Raw genomic sequence first — 22,648 nt, 5'->3', positions numbered from 1 at the left:
AAAGACAGCGCTTAAAAACAAAGGCCGATTACTGTAAACCACACTTATGGTGTTAGCGGACCATCAATATTTAAACAGAAAAGAACCTCTGCAGAGATAGTGTGCGACATGACTCCAAATCCGCAGCACATACTGACTATACAGCAGCTGTTTCCCCAAGAGAAGTTAAGACAAATACACCAGCAAATCTATACAGCTGATGTTTATTTTTGAAAGTTAGTTAATGCATAAATGGACAAATATACAAAAATGTAAGCAAGCAAACTGATCAGCTTCAGTTGGTTTGTATGGGCCCTCAATGATGCCAGGTGGTCTACTCACTTCGATCATGTAATCTGACGTTGTTCCAAAACTTTTGTGTTCAGGCCCTTCAGTCAGCTCTAATCCCTTCCCCTTAGCAGAAGGTAAGAGGTTATCCAATAGAAGCCCCCTGGATTTTTCTTCCTTAACTTCAAAGTTAAACTGCATTTGCACCTTTCTCTTTGCTCTTCTGTTTCAGGGAAAGAGGGAATCTCTTGAGACCTAATCTCTTTCTTTACCTGTGCCATTGGTCCCATCCTCCCGTGACCCTGTCCCCTCCCTTATTGGCTCTGCTTCATCAACTCTGTCCTCTTTACTGCCTTCAATCTTTGCCTCTTCCCCAATTCTCCATCAGTCTATGACAATGCTCAAGGTTTCTTCTTTCCAAAATCTTTCTCTCAAACCTATTATATCTCAAGATGTTTTTCTTTTCTTCATATTCAAACTTCCTAAAAACATCTTTTATTTTTCTAACTTATACATTTCACTAATGCTTACTGAGTTAACTGGCATTTTATTGAGTAGTCCGGGCATTAAGCCGGGTCAAAGGACACAGTGATTAATAAGACAAAACTGCTGACTTCAAGGAGACCAATCTTTCTTTGGGATGCTGGGATGTAAACAGAAAAAGTCCAAAAGATTACCAAGGAATTATCGACAATTCATTAACAATAAAAATCCCTGTCATTAATTAAATGAAGTTTAATGTTTCTCAGTGTGGCCATACTAATAACAATGACTACTCTTTATTGAATGTTGTGTGCAAATCAGGCACCGTGGGATTTGCTGGCAAGATGGCCGAATCGGAGCAGTTCCAGTCAGCAGCGATCAGTGAGATCGATGCAGAAGGGGGCCATTTCTGCATTTCCAACTGAGGCACCCGGTTCATCTCATTGAGATTGGTTGGACAGTGGGTGCAGCCCATGGAGGGTGAGCCGAAGCAGGGTGGGGCATCACCTTACCAGGGAAGTGCAAGGGGTTGGGGGATTTCCCTCCCCTAGCCAAGGGAAGCCGTGAAGGACTGTGCTGTGAGGAACAGTGCACTCCGGCCCAGATACGGAGCTTTTCACATGGTCTTTGCAACCCGCAGACCAGGAGATTCCCTCCGGTGTCTACACTATCAGGGCCCTGGGTTTCAAGCACAAAACTGGGCGGCCATTTGGGGAGACACCGAGCTAGCTGCAGGAGCGTTTTTTTCATACCCCAGTGGTACCTGGAACACCAGCGAGACGAAACCATTCATTCCCCTGGAAAGGGGGCTGAAGCCAGGGAGCCGAGTGGTCTGGCTTGGCAGGTCCCACGCTCATGGAGCCCAGCAAGCCAAGATCCACTGGCTTGAAATTCTCGCTGCCAGCACAGCAGTCTGAGGTCAAACTGGGATGCTCGAGCTTGGTGAGGGGAGGGGCGTCCACTATTGCTGAGGCTTGAGTAGGCAGTTTTACCCTTACAGTGTAAACAAAGCCACCAGGAAGTTTGAAGTGAGCAGAGCCCACCACAGCTCAGCAAGGCTGCTCCGGCCAGACTGCCTCTCTAGATTCCTCCTCTCTGGGCATGGGCAGGGAATCTCTGAAAAAAAGGCAGCATTCCCGGTCAGGGACTTAAAGATAAAACTCCCATCGCCCTGGGACAGAGCACCTGGGGAAAGGAGCAGCTGTGGGCACAGCTTCAGCAGACTTAAAGGTTCCTCCTGTCTGACAGCTCTGAAGAGAGCAGATCTCCCAGCACAGCGTTTGAGCTCTGATAAGGCACACAATGCCTCCTCAAGTGTGTCCCAGACCCCGGCGTATCCTGACTGGGAGACACCTCCCAGTAGGGGCCGACAAGACACCTCATACAGGAGAGCTCTGGCTGGCATCTGGCAGGTGCCCCTATGGGACAAAGCTTCCAGAGGAAGGAACGGAAAGGAATCTTTGCTGTTCTGCAGCCTCTGCTGGGAATACCCAGGCAAACAGGGTCTGGAGTGAACCTCCAGCAAACTCCAGCAGACCTGCAGCAGAGGGCCCTGACTGTTAGAAGGAAAACTAACAAACAGAAAGAAAGAAAGGAATAGCATCAACATCAACAAAAAGGACGTCCACTCAGATACCTCATCTGAAGGTCACCAGCATCAAAGACCAAAGGTAGATAAACCCATGAAGATGGGGAGAAAACAGTGCAAAAAGGCTGAAAATTCCAAAACCAGAATGCCTCTTCTCTACCAAAGGATCACAACTTCTTGCCAGGAAGGGAAAAAAAACTGGATGGAGAATGAGTTCAATGAACTGACAGAGGAAGGCTTCAGAAGGTGGGTAATCACAAACTCCTCCAAGCTAAAGGAGCATGTTCTAACCCAATGCAAGGAAGCTAAGAACCTTGAAAAAAGGTTAGCGGAATTGCTAACTAGAATAACCAGTTTAGAGAAGAACGTAAATGACCTGATGGAGCTGAAAAACACAGCATGAGAACTTCGTGAAGCATACACAAGTATCAATAGCTGAATCAATCAAGCAGAAGAAAGGATATCAGAGATTGAAGATCAACTTAATGAAATAAAGCAAGAAGACAAGAGAAAAAAGAATGAAAATAAACAAACGAAGCCTCCAAGAAATATGGGACTATGTGAAAAGACCAAATCTACGTTGGACTGGTGTACCTGAAAGTGATGGGGAGAATGGAACCAGGTTGGAAAACAGTCTTCAGGATATTATCCAAGAGAACTTCCCCAACCTAGCAAGACAGCCCAACATTCCAATTCAGGAAATACAGAGAATACCATAAAGGTACTCCTTGAGAAGAACAACCCTAAGACACATAATCGTCAGATTCACCAAGGTTGAAATGAAGGACAAAATGTTAAAGACAGCCAGAGAGAAAGGTCACGTTACCCACAAAGGGAAGCCCATCAGAATAACAGTGGATCTCTCTGCAGAAACCCTATAAGCCAGAAGAGAGTGGGGGCCAATATTCAACATTCTTAAAGAATTTTCAACCCAGAATTTCATATCCAGCCAAACTAAGCTTCATAAGTGAAGGAGAAATAAAATCCTTTACAGACAACCAAATGCTGAGAGACTTTGTCACCACCAGGGCTGCCTCACAAGAGCTCCTGAAGAAAGCACTAAACATGGAAAGGAACAACCGGTACCAGCCACTCCAAAAACATATCAAATTATAAAGACCATCGACATTATGAAGAAACTGCATCAACTAACAGGCAAAAGAATCAGCTAGCATCATAATGACAGCATCAAATTCACACTTAACAATATTAACCTTAAATGTAAACAGGTTAAATGCTCCCCTTAAAAGACACAAACTGGCAAATTGGATAAAGAGTCAAGACCCATCAGTGTGCTGTATTCAGGAGACCCATCTCATGTGCAAAGACACACATAGGCTCAAAATAAAGGGCTGGAGGAATATTTACCAAGCAAATGGAAAGCAAAAAAAAAAAAAAAAAAAAAAAGGCAGGGGTTGCATCCTAGTCTCTGATAAAACAGACTTTAAACCATCAAAGATCAAAAGACACAAAGAAGGACATTACATATTGGTAAAGGAATCAATTCAACAAGAAGAGTAACTATCCTAAATATATATGCACCCAATACAGGAGCACCTAGATTCATAGAGAAAGTTCTTAGAGACTTACAAAGAGACTTAGACTCCCACACAAGAATAGTGGGAGACTTTAACACCCCACTGTCAATATTAGACAGATCAACGAGACAGAAAATGAACAAGGATATTCAGAACTTGAACTCGGCTCTGGACCAGGCAGACTTAATAGACACCTACAAAACTCTCCACCCCAAATGAACAGAATATACATTCTTCTCAGCACGACATAGCACTTATTCTAAAATCGACCACATAATTGGAGGTAAAACACTCCTCAGCAAATGCAAAAGAATGGAAATCATAACAAACAGTCTCTCAGTGTACAGTGCAATCAAATTAGAACTCAGGATTAAGAAACTAACTCAAAATCGCTCAACTACATGGAAACTGAACAACCTGCTCCTGAATGACTACTGGGTACATAACGAAATGAAGGCAGAAATAAATAAGTTCTTTGAAACCAATGAGAACAAAGACACAACATACCAGAATCTCTGAGGCACATTTAAAGCAGTGTGTAGAGAGAAATTTATAGCACTAAATGCCCAGAAGAGAAAGCAGGAAAGATCTAAAATCGACACTCTAACATCACAATTAAAAGAATGAGAGAAGCAAGAGCAAAAAAATTCAAAAGTGAGCAGAAGACACGAAGTAACTAAGATCAGAGCAGAACTGAAGGAGATAGAGACACGAAAAACCCTTCAAAAAAATCAATGAATCCAGAAGCTGTTTTTCTGAAAACATCAACAAAATAGATAGATCGCTAGCCAGACTAATAAAGAAGAAAAGAGAGAAGAATCAAATAGACACAATAAAAAATGATAAAGGGGATATCACCACTGCTCCCACAGAAATACAAACTACTATCAGAGAATACTACAAACACCTCTACACAAATAAACTAAAAAATCTAGAAGAAATGGATAAATTCCTGGACACATAAACCCTCCCAAGACTAAACCAGGAAGAAGTCAAATCTCTGAATAGACTAATGACAAGTTCTGAAATTGAAGCAGTAATTAATACCCTACCAACCAAAAAAAGTTCAGGCCCAGATGGATTCACAGCCGAATTCTACCAGAATTCTACCGAATTCTCCTCTACCAAAGAGTAGCTGGTACCATTCCTTCTGAAACTATTCCAAACAACAGAAAAAGAGGGACTCCTCCCTAACTCATTTTATGAGGCCAGCATCACCCTGATACCAAAACCTGGCAGAGACACAACAAAAAAAGAAAATTTCAGGCCAATATCTCTGATGAACATCGATGTGAAAATCCTCAATAAAATACTGGCAAACAGAATCCAGCAGCACATCAAAAAGCTTATCCACCATGATCAAGTCGACTTCATCCCTGGGATGCAAGGCTGGTTCAACATACACATATCAATAAATGAAACCCATCACATAAACAGAACCAATGACAAAAAACACATAATTTTCTCAATAGATGCAGAAAAGGCCTTCAACAAAATTCAACAACCCATTCATGCTAAAAACTCTCAATAAACTAGATATTGATGGAACATATTTCAAAATAATAAGAGCTATTTATGAGAAACCCACAGCCAATATCACACTGAATAGGGAAAAGCCGGAAGCATTCCCTTTGAAAACTGGCATAAGACAAGGATGCCCTCTCTTACCACTCTTCTTCAACACAGTATTGGACGTTCTGGCCAGGGCAATCAGGCATGAGAAAGAAATAAAGGGCATTCAAATAGGAAAAGAGGAAGTCAAATTGTCTCTGTTTGCAAATTACATGATTGTATATTTAGAAAATCCCATCATCTCAGCCCAAAATCTCCTTAAACTGATAAGCAACTTCAGCAAAGTCTCAAGATACAAAACCAATGTGCAAAAATCACAAGCATTCCTATACACCAATAACAGACAAACAGAGAGCCAAATCATGAATGAACTCCCATTCACAATTGCTACAGAGAATAAAATACCTAGGAATACAACTTACAAGGGATGTGAAGGACCTCTTCAAGGAGAACTACAAACCACTGCTCAAGGAAATAAGAGAGGACACAAACAAATGGGAAAATATTCCAGACTCATGGATAGGAAGAATCAATATCGTGAAAATGGCCATACTGCCCAAAGTAATTTATAGATTCAGTGCTATCCCCATGAAGCTACCATTGACTTCTTCACAGAATTGGATAAACTACTTTAAATTTTATGTGGAACCAAAACAGAGCCTGAATAGCCAAGACAATCTTAAGCAAAAAGAACAAAGCTGGAGGCATCATGCTATCTGACTTCAAACTATACTACCAGTAACCAAAACAGCATGGTACTGGTACCAAAATAGATATATAGACCAATGGAACAGAACAGAGCCTTCAGAAATAACACCATACATCTCCAACCATCTAATATTTGACTAACCTGACAAAAACAAGCAATGGAGAAAGGATTCCCTATTTAATAAATGGTGTTAGGAAAACTGGCTAGCCATACGCAGAAAACTGAAACTGGACCCCTTCCTTACACCTTATACAAAAATTAACTCAAGATGGATTAAAGACTTAAACATAAGACCTAAAACCATAAAAATACTAAAAAAAAAAAAAAAAAAAAACCTAGGCAATACCATTCAGAACATAGGCATGGGCAAAGACTTCATGACTAAAACACCAAAACAATGGCAACAAAAGCCAAAATAGACAAATGGGCTCAATTAAACTAAAGAGCTTCTGCCAGTAAAAGAAACTATCATCAGACTGGACAGGCAACTTACAGAATGGGAGAAAATTTCTGCAATCTATCCATCTGACAAAGGGCTAATATCCAGAATCTACAAAGAACTTAAACAAATTTACAAGAAAAAACAACCCCATCAAAAAGTGGGCAAAGGATATGAACAGACACTTTTCAAAAAAAGATATTTATGTGGCCAACAAACTTAAGAAAAAAAGCTCACCATCACTGGTCATTAGAGAAATGCAAATCAAAATCACAATGGGATTCCATCTCACGCCAGTTACGTGACAATCATTAAAAAGTCAGGAAACAACAGATCCTGGAGAGTATGTGGGGAAATAAGAACACTTTTACATTGTTGGTGGGAGTGTAAATTAGTTCAACCATTGTGGAAGAGAGCATGGCAATTCCTCAAGGATCTAGAACTAGAAATACCATTTGACCCAGCGATCCCATTACTGGATATGTACCCAAAGGATTATAAATCATTCTACTATAAAGACACATGCACACATATGTTTATTGCGGCACTGTTCACAATAGCAAAGACTTGGAAGCAACCCAAATGTCCATCAGCGATAGACTGGATAAAGAAAATGTGGCACATACACACCATGGAATACTAGGCAGCCATAAAAAAGGATGAGTTTGTGTCCTTTGCAGGGACATGGATGAAGCTGGAAACCATCATTCTCAGCAAATTAACACAAGAACAGAAAACCAAACACTGCATTTTCTCACTCGTAACTGGGAGTTGAACAAAGAGAACACATGGACAAAAGGAGGGGAACATCACACACTGGGGCCTGTCAAGGGGTGGGGGGCTAGGGGAGGGATAGTATTAGGAGAAATACCTAATGTAGATGACGGGTTGATGGGTGCAGCAAATCACCATGGCCCATGTATACCTAAGTAACAAACCTGCACATTCTGCACATGTACCCCAAAATTTAAAGTATAATAATAATAATCAAGCACCATGCTAAATGCTTTGTATCATAATCTAACAACACGCCATTCACTAAGCAGTAATCCCATGAGGTGGGCATTATCATTCCCATTTCATTCCCATCAGGAAATGGCCTTAGAAGGTGACATAGCAACTGGCAGGATCAGAGTTCAAACCCTTATCTGCCTCCAAAGCCTTGGAAACATTACCCTATTCAGGCTTCTGGTAAATAATTGCAATTCATACTATTTTAATCATAGTAGAGAGGCTTGTTCAGATACACATATCTCACTCTGTCATCCAGGCTGGAGTGCAGTGGTTTAATTATGGCTCACTGGAGCCTTAAATTCCTGGGCTCAAATGATCTTCCTGCATTGGACTCCCAAAGTGCTGGGATACAGCATGAGCCACTGCATCTGGTCTAGATATATTAAAGACAGTCTATAAGATGAACCAGTTGGGTTTACCTAGAAGAGTGACCGCATCTGGTTAAAGCCTTTGAGCATATATTGTTACTCTACATACCTGTCATAATCTGTAGCATTTTTTGGCAGAAAAACTGGAGGTAAAGAAAGAGTTTAATAATACATACATATGCATATTTATATAAGCAATTAATTTCTATATGGAGAGGAATTTGGCAATGTCTAATAAAATGACATATTCATTTACCCTTTGACTCAGCAATCCAATTTCTAGAAATCTATCCCACAAAGGCCAGGCATGATGGCTCATGCCTGTAATCCCGGCACTTTGGGAGGGTGAGGCAGGTGGATCACCTGAGGTCAGGAGTTTGAGACCAGCCTGGCCAACATGGCAAAGCCCCGTCTCTACTAAAAATTCAAAAATTAGCCAGGTGTGGTGGCACGTGCCCGTAGTCTCAGCTACTAGGGAGGCTGAGGCAGGAGAATCGCTTGAACCTGGGAGGCAGAGGCTACAGTGAGCCGAGATCGCGCCATTGCACTCCAGCCTGGGTGACAGAGCGAGACCCTGTCTTAAAAAAGAAAGAAAGAAATCTATCCTACAAATATACTGGCAAAAATACAAACAGACATCTGCACAAGACTACAAATTGAAATATTATTTGTAATAGCAAAAGACTGGAAATAATCTAAATGTTCATCAGTGGAGGAACAGTTGAATAATGTAGTGTGATCTAGATATTAAAAGGAATGATGAATATCTACTTATAGTTATGCCTAGTTTAATGACAGGGATGTGTTCTGAGAAATGCTTCATTAGGTGATTCTGTTGTTGTGGAAACATCATAGAGTGCACCCACACTAACCTAGATGGTATAGCCTCCTACACACCTAGGCCATATGGTCCAGCCTATTGCTCCCAGGCCACAAACCTGTAGAGGATGTTACTGTGCTGAATACTGTCGGCAACCGTAAACAGTGGTAAGTATTCGTGTATCCAAACATAGCTAAATGTAGAAAAGATGCAGTAAAAATGCAGTATTAAAATCTTTTTTTTTTTTTTTTTTTTTTTTTTTTTTTTTTTTTTTTTGAGATGGAGTTTTGTTCTCGTTGCCCAGGCTGGAGTGCAGTGGTGCAATCTTGGCTCACTGCGACCTCCGTCTCCTGGGTTCAAGTTATTCTCCTGCCTCAGCCTCCTGAGTAGCTGGGATTACAAACGCGTGCCATCACGCCCAGCTAATTTTTTGTATTTTTCGTAGAGATGGGGTTTCATCATGCTGGCCAGGCTGGTCTCAAACGCCTGACCTCAGATGATCCACCCACCTCAGCCTTCCAAAGTGCAAGGATTACCGGTGTGAGCTCCCACACACGGCCAGTGTTAAAATCTTATAGGACCGCTGTCACTGACCAAAATGCTGCTATGCAGCATATGACTGCATATTGGTATGGAGTGATTTTCTAGATAGAAATACTATATACTTTTACAGCGTATACTTTATACACTACATATACTTTTCTCCACCTCATTTTTATTTTAAGTGAAAAAAGTGAGGATATATATAAATATTTCTTTACATTAAAAAAAGAAAGATAAGCCACAAAATAAATAAAATGGTTACATAGAGGGAGAGGGAGGGGCCTAGATAGAAGGTAGGGAGGACCCAGATTCCCCGGGGTGAAATGGGTCTATTTTCCAGATTGGACTCTGGTACCTGTAGATATTTTAAACTATAAAACAAAATTAAATGAAAAGAAAAGTCATTCCTACAAAATAAAAAAGCAAATTAAACAAATGAACTTAAGAATGTATGAAGTCAGCAGCTTAACCACATGGAAAAGGATGATTTCAAGTGACTTCAAAATACAGTGACTTGACTGTACCAGATGAGACATAGTTTGAGAAAGAAACTTCATAAATAATCTTAAACTACTTTCTCTATTCATTGGTTAGTGATAATATTGGTACTGCTATTCTGAATCTAATTAATGTGTATATACATATTAATTTGAATCAAATAAGTTTATATCTTTAAATATCAAGACATTCAGCATAAAATAAAATTAAAAACCAGAGATACAAACACAAAATCAAAGAAATTAAGTAAAACCATATAACCCTAAATGATTACAGATTATTAATATAAATGCTTTAAAAATACATAATTTCTAATTCCGTCCACTGAAAAGGCCGAGAACTAATGCCCATTTTGATGTGAGGAGCACCTTTCCTGCCCAGGTTGTGGTCTCTGCCTCTCATGTCTACTGCAAGGAATCAGGACTCCTTGGAGAAGTAACGGATTCTAAGTTTGTGGGGGGGAAAATGTAAAAGATGAGCCTGAAACATTTTATAGCAGAAGGCCAAGGAGTTATTAAACATCTTTAACTTTGGGCTGTTGTTCAAGGGACTTAGGGATTAAACTGAAGAAGCTCCCACTGCACAAAGACGCGGCAGTCTGAGCTTCTGTAAGAATAATAACATTGCACAGGCCCAGTGGCTCACACCTGTAATCCCAACACTTTGGGAGGCCGAGGCAGGTGGATCACCTGAGGTCAGGAGTTTGAGACCAGCCTGGCCAACACGGTGAAACCCCATCTCTACTAAAAATACAAAAAAATTAGCTGGGCCTGGTGGCGGGCACCTGTAATCCCAGCTACTTCGGGAGGCTGAGCCAGAAGAATTGCTTGAACCTAGGAGGCAGAGGTTGCAGTGAGCCGAGATCGCGCCATTGAACTCCAGTCTGGGCAACAAGAGTGAAACTCTGTCTCAAAAAAAAAAAAAAAAGAATAAGAACATTGATGAATTGTAACACATCAAGTACATGAAAATCTGTATGTTCCTAATGAATAAAGGCTTTCCTGGACAAACTTTTCCTCAGGATACTCAGGTCGTTAGTGAGAGTTTCCCTCTAGAGAAGTATTTTAGAAAATAAATGAAGAAGAAATGGTAGAATTAGCGTATTACCATGTTACCAATATCTAATGACAGAATGGTTGTAGCCTATGATCATTAGATATTATATGGCCTTGACATGAGAAATTTTTATGAAAATATCAAACCTTCATCAGCCGGGCGTGGTGGCAGGCGCCTGTAATCCCAGCACTGTGGATCACCTGAGGTCAGGAGTTTGAGCCTGGCCAACATGGCAAAGCCCCGTCTCTACTAAAAATACAAACATTATCAGGGCATGGTAGCAGGGGCCTGTAGTCCCAGCTACTTGGGAGGCTGAGGCAGGAGGATCACTTGAACCCGGGTTGCAGTGAGTCAAGATCGCACCATTGCACTCCAGCCTGGGTGACAGAGCAAGACTCCATCTCAAAGAAAAAAAAAAATCAAACTTTCATCATGTCAATTTTTAGATGTAACTGTCAGATTACAAGAAATACAAAGGACAGGAGAACACATTAATCAAGGTTACAGTGAGCAAATACAGAATGCGTAAATTCTATAAAACAAATGACCAGGTTTCTTTAAAAAATAAATTGCAAGATAAAAGAAGGAAGGGAAAATTTTATGTTAAAAGACACTTAAGAGACCTATCACCTATACTGAATCCTGGTTTAATAAATCCCATAAGACCTTCTAGTGAGACAGGATGTGGAAGCAGAACAGCGATATCGGTGATCCCGACCCTGTGTAGGCCTAAGCTAATGTATGTGTTTGTGTCACAGTTTTTAATAACCAATTTTAAAAATAGAAAATAGCTTATAGAATAAGGTAAGGACATAAAGAAAAATATTTTTGTACAGCTCTATAAAAGGTTTGTGTTTTAAGCTCAGTATTATTACAAAAGAATCAACAATTTTTTTTAAGTTTATAAAGTAAAAACATTACAGTAATCTAAAGTTAATTTATAATTAAAGAAAGAAAAAATGTTTTATAAATTTGGTGTAGCCTAAGTGTGCGGTGTTTATAAATCTATGGTTGTGCACAGTAACGTCTGGGGCCTTCACATGTGCTCAGCACTCACTCACTGACTCACGCAGAGCAACTTCCAGCCTTCTAGGCTCCATTCATGGTAAGTGTCCTATACAGGTGTACCTTTTTTTTTTTTTTTTTGAGATGGAGTCTCGCTCTTGTCACACAGGCTGGAGTGTAATGGCGTGATCTGGGCTCACTGCCACCTCCGCCTCCTGGGTTCAAGTTATTCTCCTGCCTCAGCCTCCTGAGTAGCTGGGATTAAAGGCGCCTGCCACCACACCTGGCTAATTTTTGTACTTTTAGTAGAGATGGGGTTTCACGTTGGCCAGGCTGGTTTTAAACTCCTGACCTCAGGTGATCCATCCACCTCGGCCTCCCAAAGTGCTGGAATTACAGGCGTGAGCCACCGTGCCTGGCCAGATGTACCATTTTTAAATCTTTTATACTGTATTTTACTGTATCTTTTTAAAGTTTAGCCATGTTTAGACACACAAATAGTCACCACGGTATTACAACTGCCTACAATTTTCAGTACGGTAACAGGCTGCACAGGTTTGTAGCCTAGGAACAATAGGCTACACCACATACCCTAGGTGTGTAAGAGGCTGTACTGCTGAGGTTGTGTGAGTACACTCTATGATGTTCATACAAGGATGAAGTTATTAGGGATGCATTTCTCAGAACATAGCCCATCATTAAGTGATGCATGAATGTATATAGATGATGCTTGGGATTTTCCTCAAAACAATCCAAGCATATGGGGGGTGTAGAGGGGTATTGATAAAGCAAGAGTGTCTGTGAATTGATAATTGCTATAGCTGGGGGTGAGGGGTCCTCGGGATACACTGTACTATCCTCTCTTGTTTTATAGGTTGGTGCAAAAGTAATCGCGGTTTTCGCAATTACCAACCTAAATAAGTACGTTTGAAATGTTTGTGTATCTTGAAATTTTCTACAATAAGAGATGGTTAAGAACTTTCACACATAAAATGTTTTTCATAATTTACTCTCTCTACTTAGATGAATTAGTGTTTACCTAACAACCTAATGATGAAATTCAACATCATAAAGATACTTATTATCATTAGTTATTCTTCTAGTACAGGAAGGGGACATTAATAATTAGCTTATAGTGGCCAGGCATGGTGGCTCACGCCTGTAATCCTGGCACTTTGGGAAGCCAGTGGGTGGACCACTTGAGCCCAGGAGTTTGAGATCAGCCTGGACAAGATGATGAAACCCTGTCTCTACAAAAAAAAAAAAAAGCCAGGTGGGCATGGTGGCACGTACCTGCAGTCCCAGCTACTTGGGAGGCTAAGACAGGAGGATCACTTGAGCCCAGGAGGAAGAGGTTGCAGTGAGCCGAGATCGCACTACTGCACACCAGTCTGGGCAGCTGAGTGAGACAATTAAAAAAAGGAGCCTGCAGAAAGTCTGTTTGGCTGTTATGCCTTATGCCACAATGCATCTCAGGCTGAGAACTATTTCTCCACAAATTTAAGACTGTGAAGTTACACTTAGGAGTGTTTCTTATAAGTAGGCCCTGTGATTATTTTTTTACTTAAATTGGGTCACATGTTATTTATTTTATTAAGAAACAAGATCACTACCTCTGCATGAGTAAGCTCAGGTGCCACCAATACACGTCCCAGATGAACCAACAAACCTAGGAGAAAGGAGCGATGGAGCAATGTCACTTACCTAGCTGTCTCCTCAAACTGTATGTCATCCACTGAGGCTGTGACACAGGAAACCCCAGCATGTTTCTCAGCTTCAAAAAACACATAAAAACATGCTGCTTTAGTGGTGATATTAGAATATTTCAGTATAAGGGAAAGGAATGAAATATAAGTGCATTGATCTTAGTCACCCATCCCTCATTCATTATAGCACCACTGTGCCCACAATTTGTGGATCAACTGGCTCCATACAAGCTTCTCTGCTCTGTTATGTTTCTACTGTATGGTAATTACTGCACTTCATCCTAAATTTTAACTTACATGATCTTGTATTTGAAATTTAATACCAATATCCCACAAATCTAGCTATTGAAATAGCAATTTTAGTAAGTTGGTGCTGACTTTAAATACTTTAGTAGGTACTATCCTTCTTGTTTTAAAATCAGGGCATCACAGGTTAAATGATTTTTTGTTTTTGACGGAGTCTTGCTGTGTCGCCCAGGCTGGAGCGCAGTGGCGCTATCTGGGCTCACTGCAAGCTCCGCCTCCCGGGTTCACGCCATTCTCCTGCCTCAGCCTCCCGAGTAGCTGGGACTACAGGCACCGCCACCACACCTGGCTAATTTTTTGTATTTTTAGTAGAGATGGGGTTTCACTGTGTTAGCCAGGATGGTCTTGATCTCCTGACCTCGTGATCTGCCCGCCTCGGCCTCCCAAAGTGCTGGGATTACAGGCGTGAGCCACCACGCCCAGCTGCGTGAATGATTTAACCACTGTAAGCACTGAGTGGTATGGGAAACCCCGAGTCATCCCAAATCAAAGAGGATCTTCTCTGGGTATCAGAGAAAGAGAGATGGGCATGCAGGAGATATGTAGTCAATATTTATTTTATTATTACCAAATTTATGCCAAATTCAGTATACATTAATTGCCTTGAAGGAGGAGTATTGCGTAGGGTGGGAGAGTCCAGGAAGAAGCCTGGTTATTTCCATGTTCTATGTCTGCACTTAATTTGCTCAGTTTTTTTTTGTTTTTGTTTTTGTTTTGATTGCTGGATTTGCTTTACATAAAAAAATACCAGAATTTATCCTCTGTGGGGAAGATTTTGACATGTGCTTCTGCCAGATTTGATTTTGGGAAACAGTCAATTGAAAGCCAAACAGATTATATTGGCTTTATAAGAACTTTTGACCTCATTTTAGTTTTGGAGACTTCAGTCCTGGTGCCACATGATTAAGAAAAACGAGTAAATTGTACTGAATTTGTCTTCCTTTTGTGTACTGGATCATTATACCCACCTATGTATTAATTGATAGTCCTAGGTAAGAAGACATGAGAGATACTCCACTGGGCACGTATTCAACACATTCCTTTCTAGGATCTAATTCTGCAGAAAATTGGATATTCAAATGTTACTAGCTGGAAGGAACCATCCTTCCAACTAGTTCAGGGAAAGGAAGGGAATATGGAAGAATTGGGCTGTAGGAAGGCTCAAGGTGGACTCAATTTAATTCAATGCACCAAACATTTGTTAAGTTCTTGCTGATTTCCAGACACTGAGTTGAATGAGTTATTATTATTTTTTTTTTTTCCAGACAGAGTCTCACTCTGTCACCCAGGCTGGAATGCAATGGTGCGATCTTGGCTCACTGCAACCTCCGCTTCCCGGGTTCAAGTGATTCTTCTGCCTCAATCTCCTGAGTAACTGGGACTACAGGCGTGCACCACCATGTCCAGCTAATTTTTTGTATTTTTAGTAGAGACACGGTTTCACCATATTAGCCAGGATGGTCTCGATCTCCTGACCTTGTGATCTGCCCACCTCAGCCTCCCAAAGTGCTGGGATTACAGGAGTGAGCCAGTGCATGAGCTCTATCTTTTAAGCAGTCCACTCCATGGCACTTAGAGATCCAGCCATAGTCAGTACCCTTTCAGAGCTTAAGTTTTCCAGGGAACTACGGAAACCTTGCAAATACATGCTTAAATCATTGATTAAAGAATACTTAATAAATATTCATTCCAGTTACTTAACATGAGGGAATGGGATGTTGAGGTTATTAATTCTTAGTAATAAAGTGTTATAATATAGACCAACATGAGTATCTTGAGTATTTTTTTCTTTTTTTTTAAGAGACGAGGTCTCTATCACCCAGGCTGGAGTGTAGTGGCATGATCATAGCTCACTCCAGCCTCGAACTCCTGGGCTCAAGTGATCGTGCCTCAGCCTCCTGAGTAGCTAGGACTGTAGGCATGTGCCACCACAGCTAGCTAACTTTAAAAAAATTGTTTAAAATATTTTTTGTAGAGACAGGTTCTCATGATTTGGCCCAAGCTGGTCCCAAACTCCTGGGCTCAAGTGATGCTCCCGCCTTGACCCCTCAAAGCACTGGAATTACAGGCGTGAGCCACCATGCCCGGCTGAGTTATCAATTGTGAATGACTTAAATGATAACTAAAATGCAGTAACCAGTAAAAAAAATAAATTTAAACTTTTATTGTTTATATTGGGTATCCTGTATATATAGCACAAGGTTTCTTAAGGGATCAAAAAGTAATAAAATCATGACAGTTACTTTTATTAAGCATTTATTATTGATCAGGCACTGTACTAGGCATTTAAGCATGTTAAATTACATGAAGTTGGTACTATTATTAGCTCCCTTTTATAGATAAGAAAATTTAGGCTTAGAAAGATTAAATGCATTGTCCTAAATAGTGATTTTGACTATAAAAGCAATAGGAACTTTCAGGAAAGAGGTTAGACAAACCAGAGAACACTACCAGAGAAGCACGTGACTCAATATGGGTTTCAGGAGCTCAATAATCGTGATTTATGCTATTGATTTTCAAGGGTCATTAAACTAAAAGAAAAAAAAAATATGGGGAACACCATAGGGTCCTGGCTTCACATGTCATTACATGCGTGCTGTGTTTTTAAACAAGTGTCAATTAGATGACATGAACTCACAGGACTGGCTTGTTCTGGTTCTTGATTTTTGACTGCCCTTCGTACAGTGTACCAGCAGAAGTGGAAAACCCTAAAGCTGTTTCTGATTTCCTGGGAGAACTAAGAGAAGCTAAGTGATTGTAAAGTAAGTATGAAATGATGACTGATAAAAATAGTGATAACCTTCCTTCATTCCTTCCTTCCTTCAGCAGATATTGATTAAGCACCTGTGTTATGCAAGGCAGCCTCTGTGTAAGGTGCTGGCAATGGGAAACAGCCAGGACCCCTGCTCTCATGGAGTCTAGTGGATGAGCCAGAGGTTAATTAAATGGATATTGATGTGGTTTGGCTGAGTCCCCACCCACCTCACCTTGAATTGTAGCTCCCATAATTCCCACATGTTGTGGGAAGGAGCTGGTGGGAGATAATTGAATCATGGGGGCGGATCTTTCCTGTACTATTCTCATGATAGTGAATAAGCCTCATGAGATGTGATGGTTTTATAAGGGGAAACCCCTTCTGCTTGGTTCTCATTTTCTCTCCTGCTGCCACCATGTAAGAAGTGCCTTTTGCCTTCCGCCATGATTTTGAGGCTTCCCCACCCACGTGGAACTGCGAGTCCAGTAAATCTCTTTTTCTTTATAAGTTACCCAGTCTCAGGTATGTCTTTATCAGCAGCATGAAAATGGACTAATACAGATATGTAATGACAAAACGGACTAAGTGCTCTGAAGAAAACAGGGATTTTATAAGAGTCAGTAACTGAAATAATACACTAGGTGGGGTGTCCAGGAAGTCTTGAGGGCAGCAGAGGGGAGGGCCTGTTGAGCAGAGGGAACAGTAATTACAAAGGTCCTGGTGACTACAATGCAGAGAGTAGGAGGGAGAGTGGGTGAGATGAGGCTGGAGTGAAGGCTGAGGACAGGCTATGCACAGGGCCTTGAAGCTCTTGGTTGAAAGTTTTTGTAATTATTATTCTTCAATATATTGTTGCACTGCCTTCTGGTCTCCACTGTTTCTGATGAGGTCAGTGGTAATTCTAATTATTGTTCTCCTATATACGGTGTTTCAGTCTGGCTGCATTCAAGATTTTCTCTTAATCATTTTGACTATGATATGCCTGGATATATTCTTTGTATTCGTTTTTCTTTCTTTCTTTTTTAAATTGGAGACAGAGTCTCGCTCTGTCATCCAGGCTGGAGTGTGGTGGCACAGTCTTGGTTCACTGCAACCTCTGCCTCCTGGGTTCAAGTGATTCTCCTGCCTCAGCCTCCTGAGTAGCTGGGATTACAAGCGTGTGCCACCATGCCCAACTAATTTTTGTATTTTTAATAGAGATGGGGTTTCACCACGTTGGCCAGGCTGGTCTTGAACTTCTGACCTCAGGTGATTTGCCTGCCTCGGCCTCCCAAAGTGCTGGGATTAAAGGTGTGAGCCACCATGTCCAGCCTGTATTAGTTTTTCTTGATGTTCTATAACCTTGAATCTGTAATTGTATGTCTTTCACCATATTTGGAACTCTAATTACATTTGTTTTATTTTTCCACAAATCTCTGATACTTTATTTTATTTATGTCTTTTTTTTTTTTTTTTTTTTTTTTTTTTGAGACAAGGTCTTGCTCTGTTGCCCAGGCTGGAGTAAAGTGGTGGAATCATGGCTCACTGCAGTCTCAACCTCCCAGGCTCAAGTCATCCTCCCACCTCAGCCTCCTGAGTAGCTGGGACTACAGGTACATGGTACCATGCCTGGCTAATTTTAACATTTTTTTTGTGTTGTGGTAGAGACAGGATCTCCCTATGTTGCCCAGGCTGGTCTTGAGTTCCTGGGTTCAAACTATCCCCCTACCTGAGCCTCCCAAAGTGCTAGGATTACAGGCATGAACCATTGTGCCTGGTCACACTTTGTTTATTTTTAAAATTCTTTTTTTTCTGTTCTTAGATTGGATAATTTCTAGTGATGTATTTTTGCATTTACTAACTCTTTTCTCAGTCATGTCCATTCTGCTGTTAAGCCTAGCCATTGAGTTTGTTATTTTAGACACTGTATTTTTCAGTTCTGGAATTACCATTTGGCTTTCAAAAAATAGTTTCTATTATTCTGCAGAAAGGTACTGCCTTTTCAATTTTTTTTTTTTTTTTGAGATGGAGTCTCACTCTTTTGCCCTGGCAGAAGTGCAGTGGTACAATCTCGGCTCACTGCAATCCCCACCTCCCAGATTCAAGTGATTCTCCTGCCTCAGCCTCCCGAGTAGCTGGGATTACAGGTGCCCGCCACCACACGTGGCTAATTTTTGTGTTTTTAGTAGAGACAGGGTTTCATCATGTTGACCAGGCTGGTCTCAAACTCCTGACCTCAAGTGATCCAACCGCCTCAGCCTCCCAAAGTGCTGGGATTACAGCAATCTTTATTATCATATTTTTCATTATATTCTTGAGCACAGTTATACTAGTTGCTTTAAAATCCTTGAAGCTTAATTCCAGCATCAGGGTCATCTAGGGATGAATCTCCATTGATTGTCTTTTCTCTTAAGAATGAATCATGTTTCCCCTTGTATGTCAAGTAATTTTGAATAATATCCTAGCCATTGTGAGTGATCCATTGTAGAAACTGTGTTTCTCAGAAAAGTGTTGGTTTTATTTTTGGTTTTGATTTTTAAAGCAAGCAGTTAACCTGACCAAACTGAAACTATAATCTGTCTACCTGCAGATGGACACAACTATTTTCAGTTCTTTTGGCCTCAACCAGGAGGTCTGGAGTACGTCCTAGTATACATGATTCAAGATTTGCCAGATATCTGGACAAAGATGATAGTTAGATTTTAGGGCTCTCTCTCTCTCTCTCTCTCTCTCTCTCTGGCTCTTTCCTTTCTGGAACTTTCCCTTTTGTATTTCAGTAGCTGTACTTTTCCCAAACCCTGTCTTTGGGCTCTTCAAACCAGCAAGCCTATGGGTTTACCATCAGAACCATAGCTGGGAGCAGACTGGCATTTTCTTTCAGGCTTCAAGTCATTTAAAAAACAAACAGAAAAAGCCAACATCATTTTGTTCTTTCATGTGTTAACTTTCAAGTGCTCTAAGCCTACTTTTGTTCACTTTTCACCTGCCTTAAGTCTCTTTTATTTAGTGTTTTGCCCAGAGTTTATAATTATTATCTGTGGGAGATTTTTTTAATAGGAAGCACTTGAACATGTTAGAAAAATCCTTAAAGCCCTTGGTGAAGAAAAGAAAGGGAAAAATGAACAAAACATATGACATGATCAGATTAGCATCTTCAAAGGTTACTTTAGAAGCAGTGTGGAGAGGAGACCAGAATGAATGGAGACTGGTTTGGAAATCACTGCTGAAGTCTGCATGAAAGTTGATGAGAGCCTGGACTAGATGGTCGCATTGGGGGTGCAGCACCGTGCTTGGCTTTCAGAGATTCCTTTAGGGGGTAACACTGATAGGACTTCCTCCATGCATAGAGTATGTGAAGGGAGAAGTAAGGTGGAGAGAGATATCAAGGATGACTCCTAGACTTCTGACTTGCTCAACTAGAGGAGTTGGGTGCCACTAGCTTCACAAATAGAAAACTGTGTGTGTGAGATGTTCCAAATAATACACGGACGTGTGAGATAGAAGATTACTCAGATGGCTTCAAGCCTTTAGACTTAAGGAACTGGAAAAATAATGGGGCCACAGACAGAAGTGAGGATAGTGAGAATATTTCATCTTTCTTTAAATATTGAGAAGACATTTTGGAATCCAGCAGTGCCTAGGGGTCACAGCAATGCCTTGGGGCCATGATTGGGATTGCAGTAATGTGGCTAAAAAGATAATCCTGGCCTAAAAAAAGCTCTGACAAAATCCCAGAGAAATCAGTTTTGTATTACTATACAGATTCAATTACACCTTGGCTAAATAATGTCCCCTGCTTATGTGGTGCCTCGGGTCACCACAGAGTGTTTAACACAGGCATTATTCATATTGCCCAAACCAACTTTATCACACAGGTTTTCTTAATAATAGTAATATTATCAGTGATTAATATTATACTACTAATAGTAATGTAACTATTAAGGTATAGAGTAATTGATTGTCAGTTGGATCTTTCCATGGTTTTGAAAGATGTCAGGTCATAGAAATGATGACAACTGCAGGTGGGCCACTGTTTCTCCATCACAAGACAGAGGCACTAAACAAGGTAACTAAAAGTCACTTCAGTGGTCTCATAATGTATTCAGTTGCCTTGGAAATAGGCATCATTATTATTAGCAACCTCAGTGGTTTCTGTATTGTTTCTTTTTCCTACATGTGGATTAATTTTGTATTCATGCTTCCATTGTTACCTTAATATAACCAATCTCAAATCCTGTTTAAAAAAAAGAAAAAAAAGGCTTAAACAAGTCATTGATTTCTCACAGTTGTGGAGGCAGGGAGGTTCCAGATCGAGGTGCTTGTCCATGCAGGTCCTAGCGAGGGCTCTCTTCCTGGCCTGTGGATGGCTGTCTTCCTGCTGTGGCCTCACATGGCAGAGAGATGAAGCTCTCCAGTGTCTCTTCTTATAAGGACATTAATTGTATGGGACCAGAATTCCACTCTTATGACCTCATTAGCCTTAATTCTTCACTCCAAATAGAGCCACACCAGGGGTTAGGACTTCAATGTATAAATTTCAGTGGGTGGCATGGGGGGCATAATTCAGTCCTTAATAAATGTTTTTGCCATTTTTACTGTCATTCTCTAGCAAGGACACAGTGGAGTTTTCCAGAGACTACTTAAGGGTGTGGTAGCAGCACGGTGAATGCAGAAGCAGGTATGAGAAGTCAGCAATCCTCTGTTAGCCAGACTTTAGAGAGACTCGCCAGGATGTAACCTATCACCACTCCTCCAGCTACACTTTTGTTCTTGTGGAAACTAGTTATTTTTTTAATTAAAAATGTTATGTCAACATGTAGTCCATTTCTTTTTTAAAAATAATTACAAATTTTTAAATTTCTGTTACAGTAAATGTGATATAAATAGCCTACATAAACAAAAGCTGGCTGGGTGCGGTGGCTCACACCTGTAATCCCAACACTTCGGGATCCTTGAGTCCAGGAGTTTGAGACCAGCCTGGGCAACATAGTGAGACCCCCATCTCTACAAAAGCAAAACAAAACAAACCCCCCCAAATTAGCTGGGCCTGGTGGCGTGCGTCTGTGGTCCCAGTTACTCTGGAGGCTGAGGTGGGAGGATTGCTTTAGCTCAGGGCGTCGAGGCTGCAGCGAGCTCTGATGGCACCACCGCACTCCAGCCCGGGCAAGAGTGAGACCTTGTCTCAAAAACAACAACAAACAAACAAAAAACCCCACAAAAGCTCTCTGGGCTCCTCACTTATTTAATGGAATGAAGGAGTCCTGAGAGCCACGCATTTGGGAACCAATGGTCTCGGCCATGCCCAGCGCGGGCGCACTGTCGCAACACCCCTACCCCTGGCTGCTCAGGGCTCAGCTGTCCGCAAGTACCTTCCACACCTTCCCCCTCCCCGCCACCCCCAGCCGCCGCCGCTCCCGCAGCCCCGGCGCCCGCCTACCCGCCAGGCAGGCGGTAGCGTCGATCCACTTGAGCAGCTGCCCGGCGCTCAGCTCACCGCGGGCAGTGGCGTGCGCCGGCTGGATGGCCTGGCTCATGAGCACCTCGCCTGATGCCGGCCGCTCCATGGCCAGGGCTAGAGTGCAATGCCTGTGGCCCCGACGCCCGGCCGTGCCCGCTCTGCCCGCCCCGCCCAGCTCCAAAGGGCGCTGGGGCTGCCTGCCCGGGCCGCGAACCTCTGACCCTCCGGCCGCAGGGAGGTGGGGGCTGCAAGTGAGGGGGCCCTCAGTGTCACCCCCAGGACTATCGCGAGTGGGGGAAAGTCAGCGCTCTCGGGTCTCGGGAGAAGTCCGGGAAGTGTGTGGGGTGGGGACTCCCTGGTAAACAGGTCTGGAAGGCGGCTCCCCTAGGGCCAGAGCACACATCTTTTGAGATAAAAAAGCTGTTACACTTTCTAGAGCTGCTATCAGTGACTGTACAAAGCAGTCCTCATTAGGGACACAGTGTCTCCGGAAAACCTCCAGTATCCAATGGATTGGTGGATGTCTGAGTATCAGGGGAGGCTG

The 22,648-nt window shown here is 41.7% G+C and overlaps 1 protein-coding gene across 1 annotated transcript in view; it reads right to left on the bottom strand.

Annotated features, from left to right (window-relative positions):
* Positions 1-22,227, bottom strand: part of ACOT12 (acyl-CoA thioesterase 12) — a 65,236-nt gene extending 43,009 nt beyond the window's left edge. Inside the window, exons 1-2 of the mRNA XM_007977011.3 lie at positions 22,084-22,227; positions 13,605-13,674 (exon numbers count right to left, since the gene is read on the bottom strand). Coding sequence (XP_007975202.3) covers positions 13,605-13,674; positions 22,084-22,210 — 197 coding nt within the window. The 5' untranslated portion in view covers positions 22,211-22,227. The remainder of the gene's footprint in view (positions 1-13,604; positions 13,675-22,083) is intronic.
* Between the last annotated feature and the right edge of the window lie 421 nt (positions 22,228-22,648).

Source organism: Chlorocebus sabaeus, chromosome 4 (assembly GCF_047675955.1).
Source record: "Chlorocebus sabaeus isolate Y175 chromosome 4, mChlSab1.0.hap1, whole genome shotgun sequence".
Classification (NCBI taxonomy): domain Eukaryota; kingdom Metazoa; phylum Chordata; class Mammalia; order Primates; family Cercopithecidae; genus Chlorocebus; species Chlorocebus sabaeus.
This window is presented reverse-complemented; position numbering and strand designations above follow the sequence as displayed.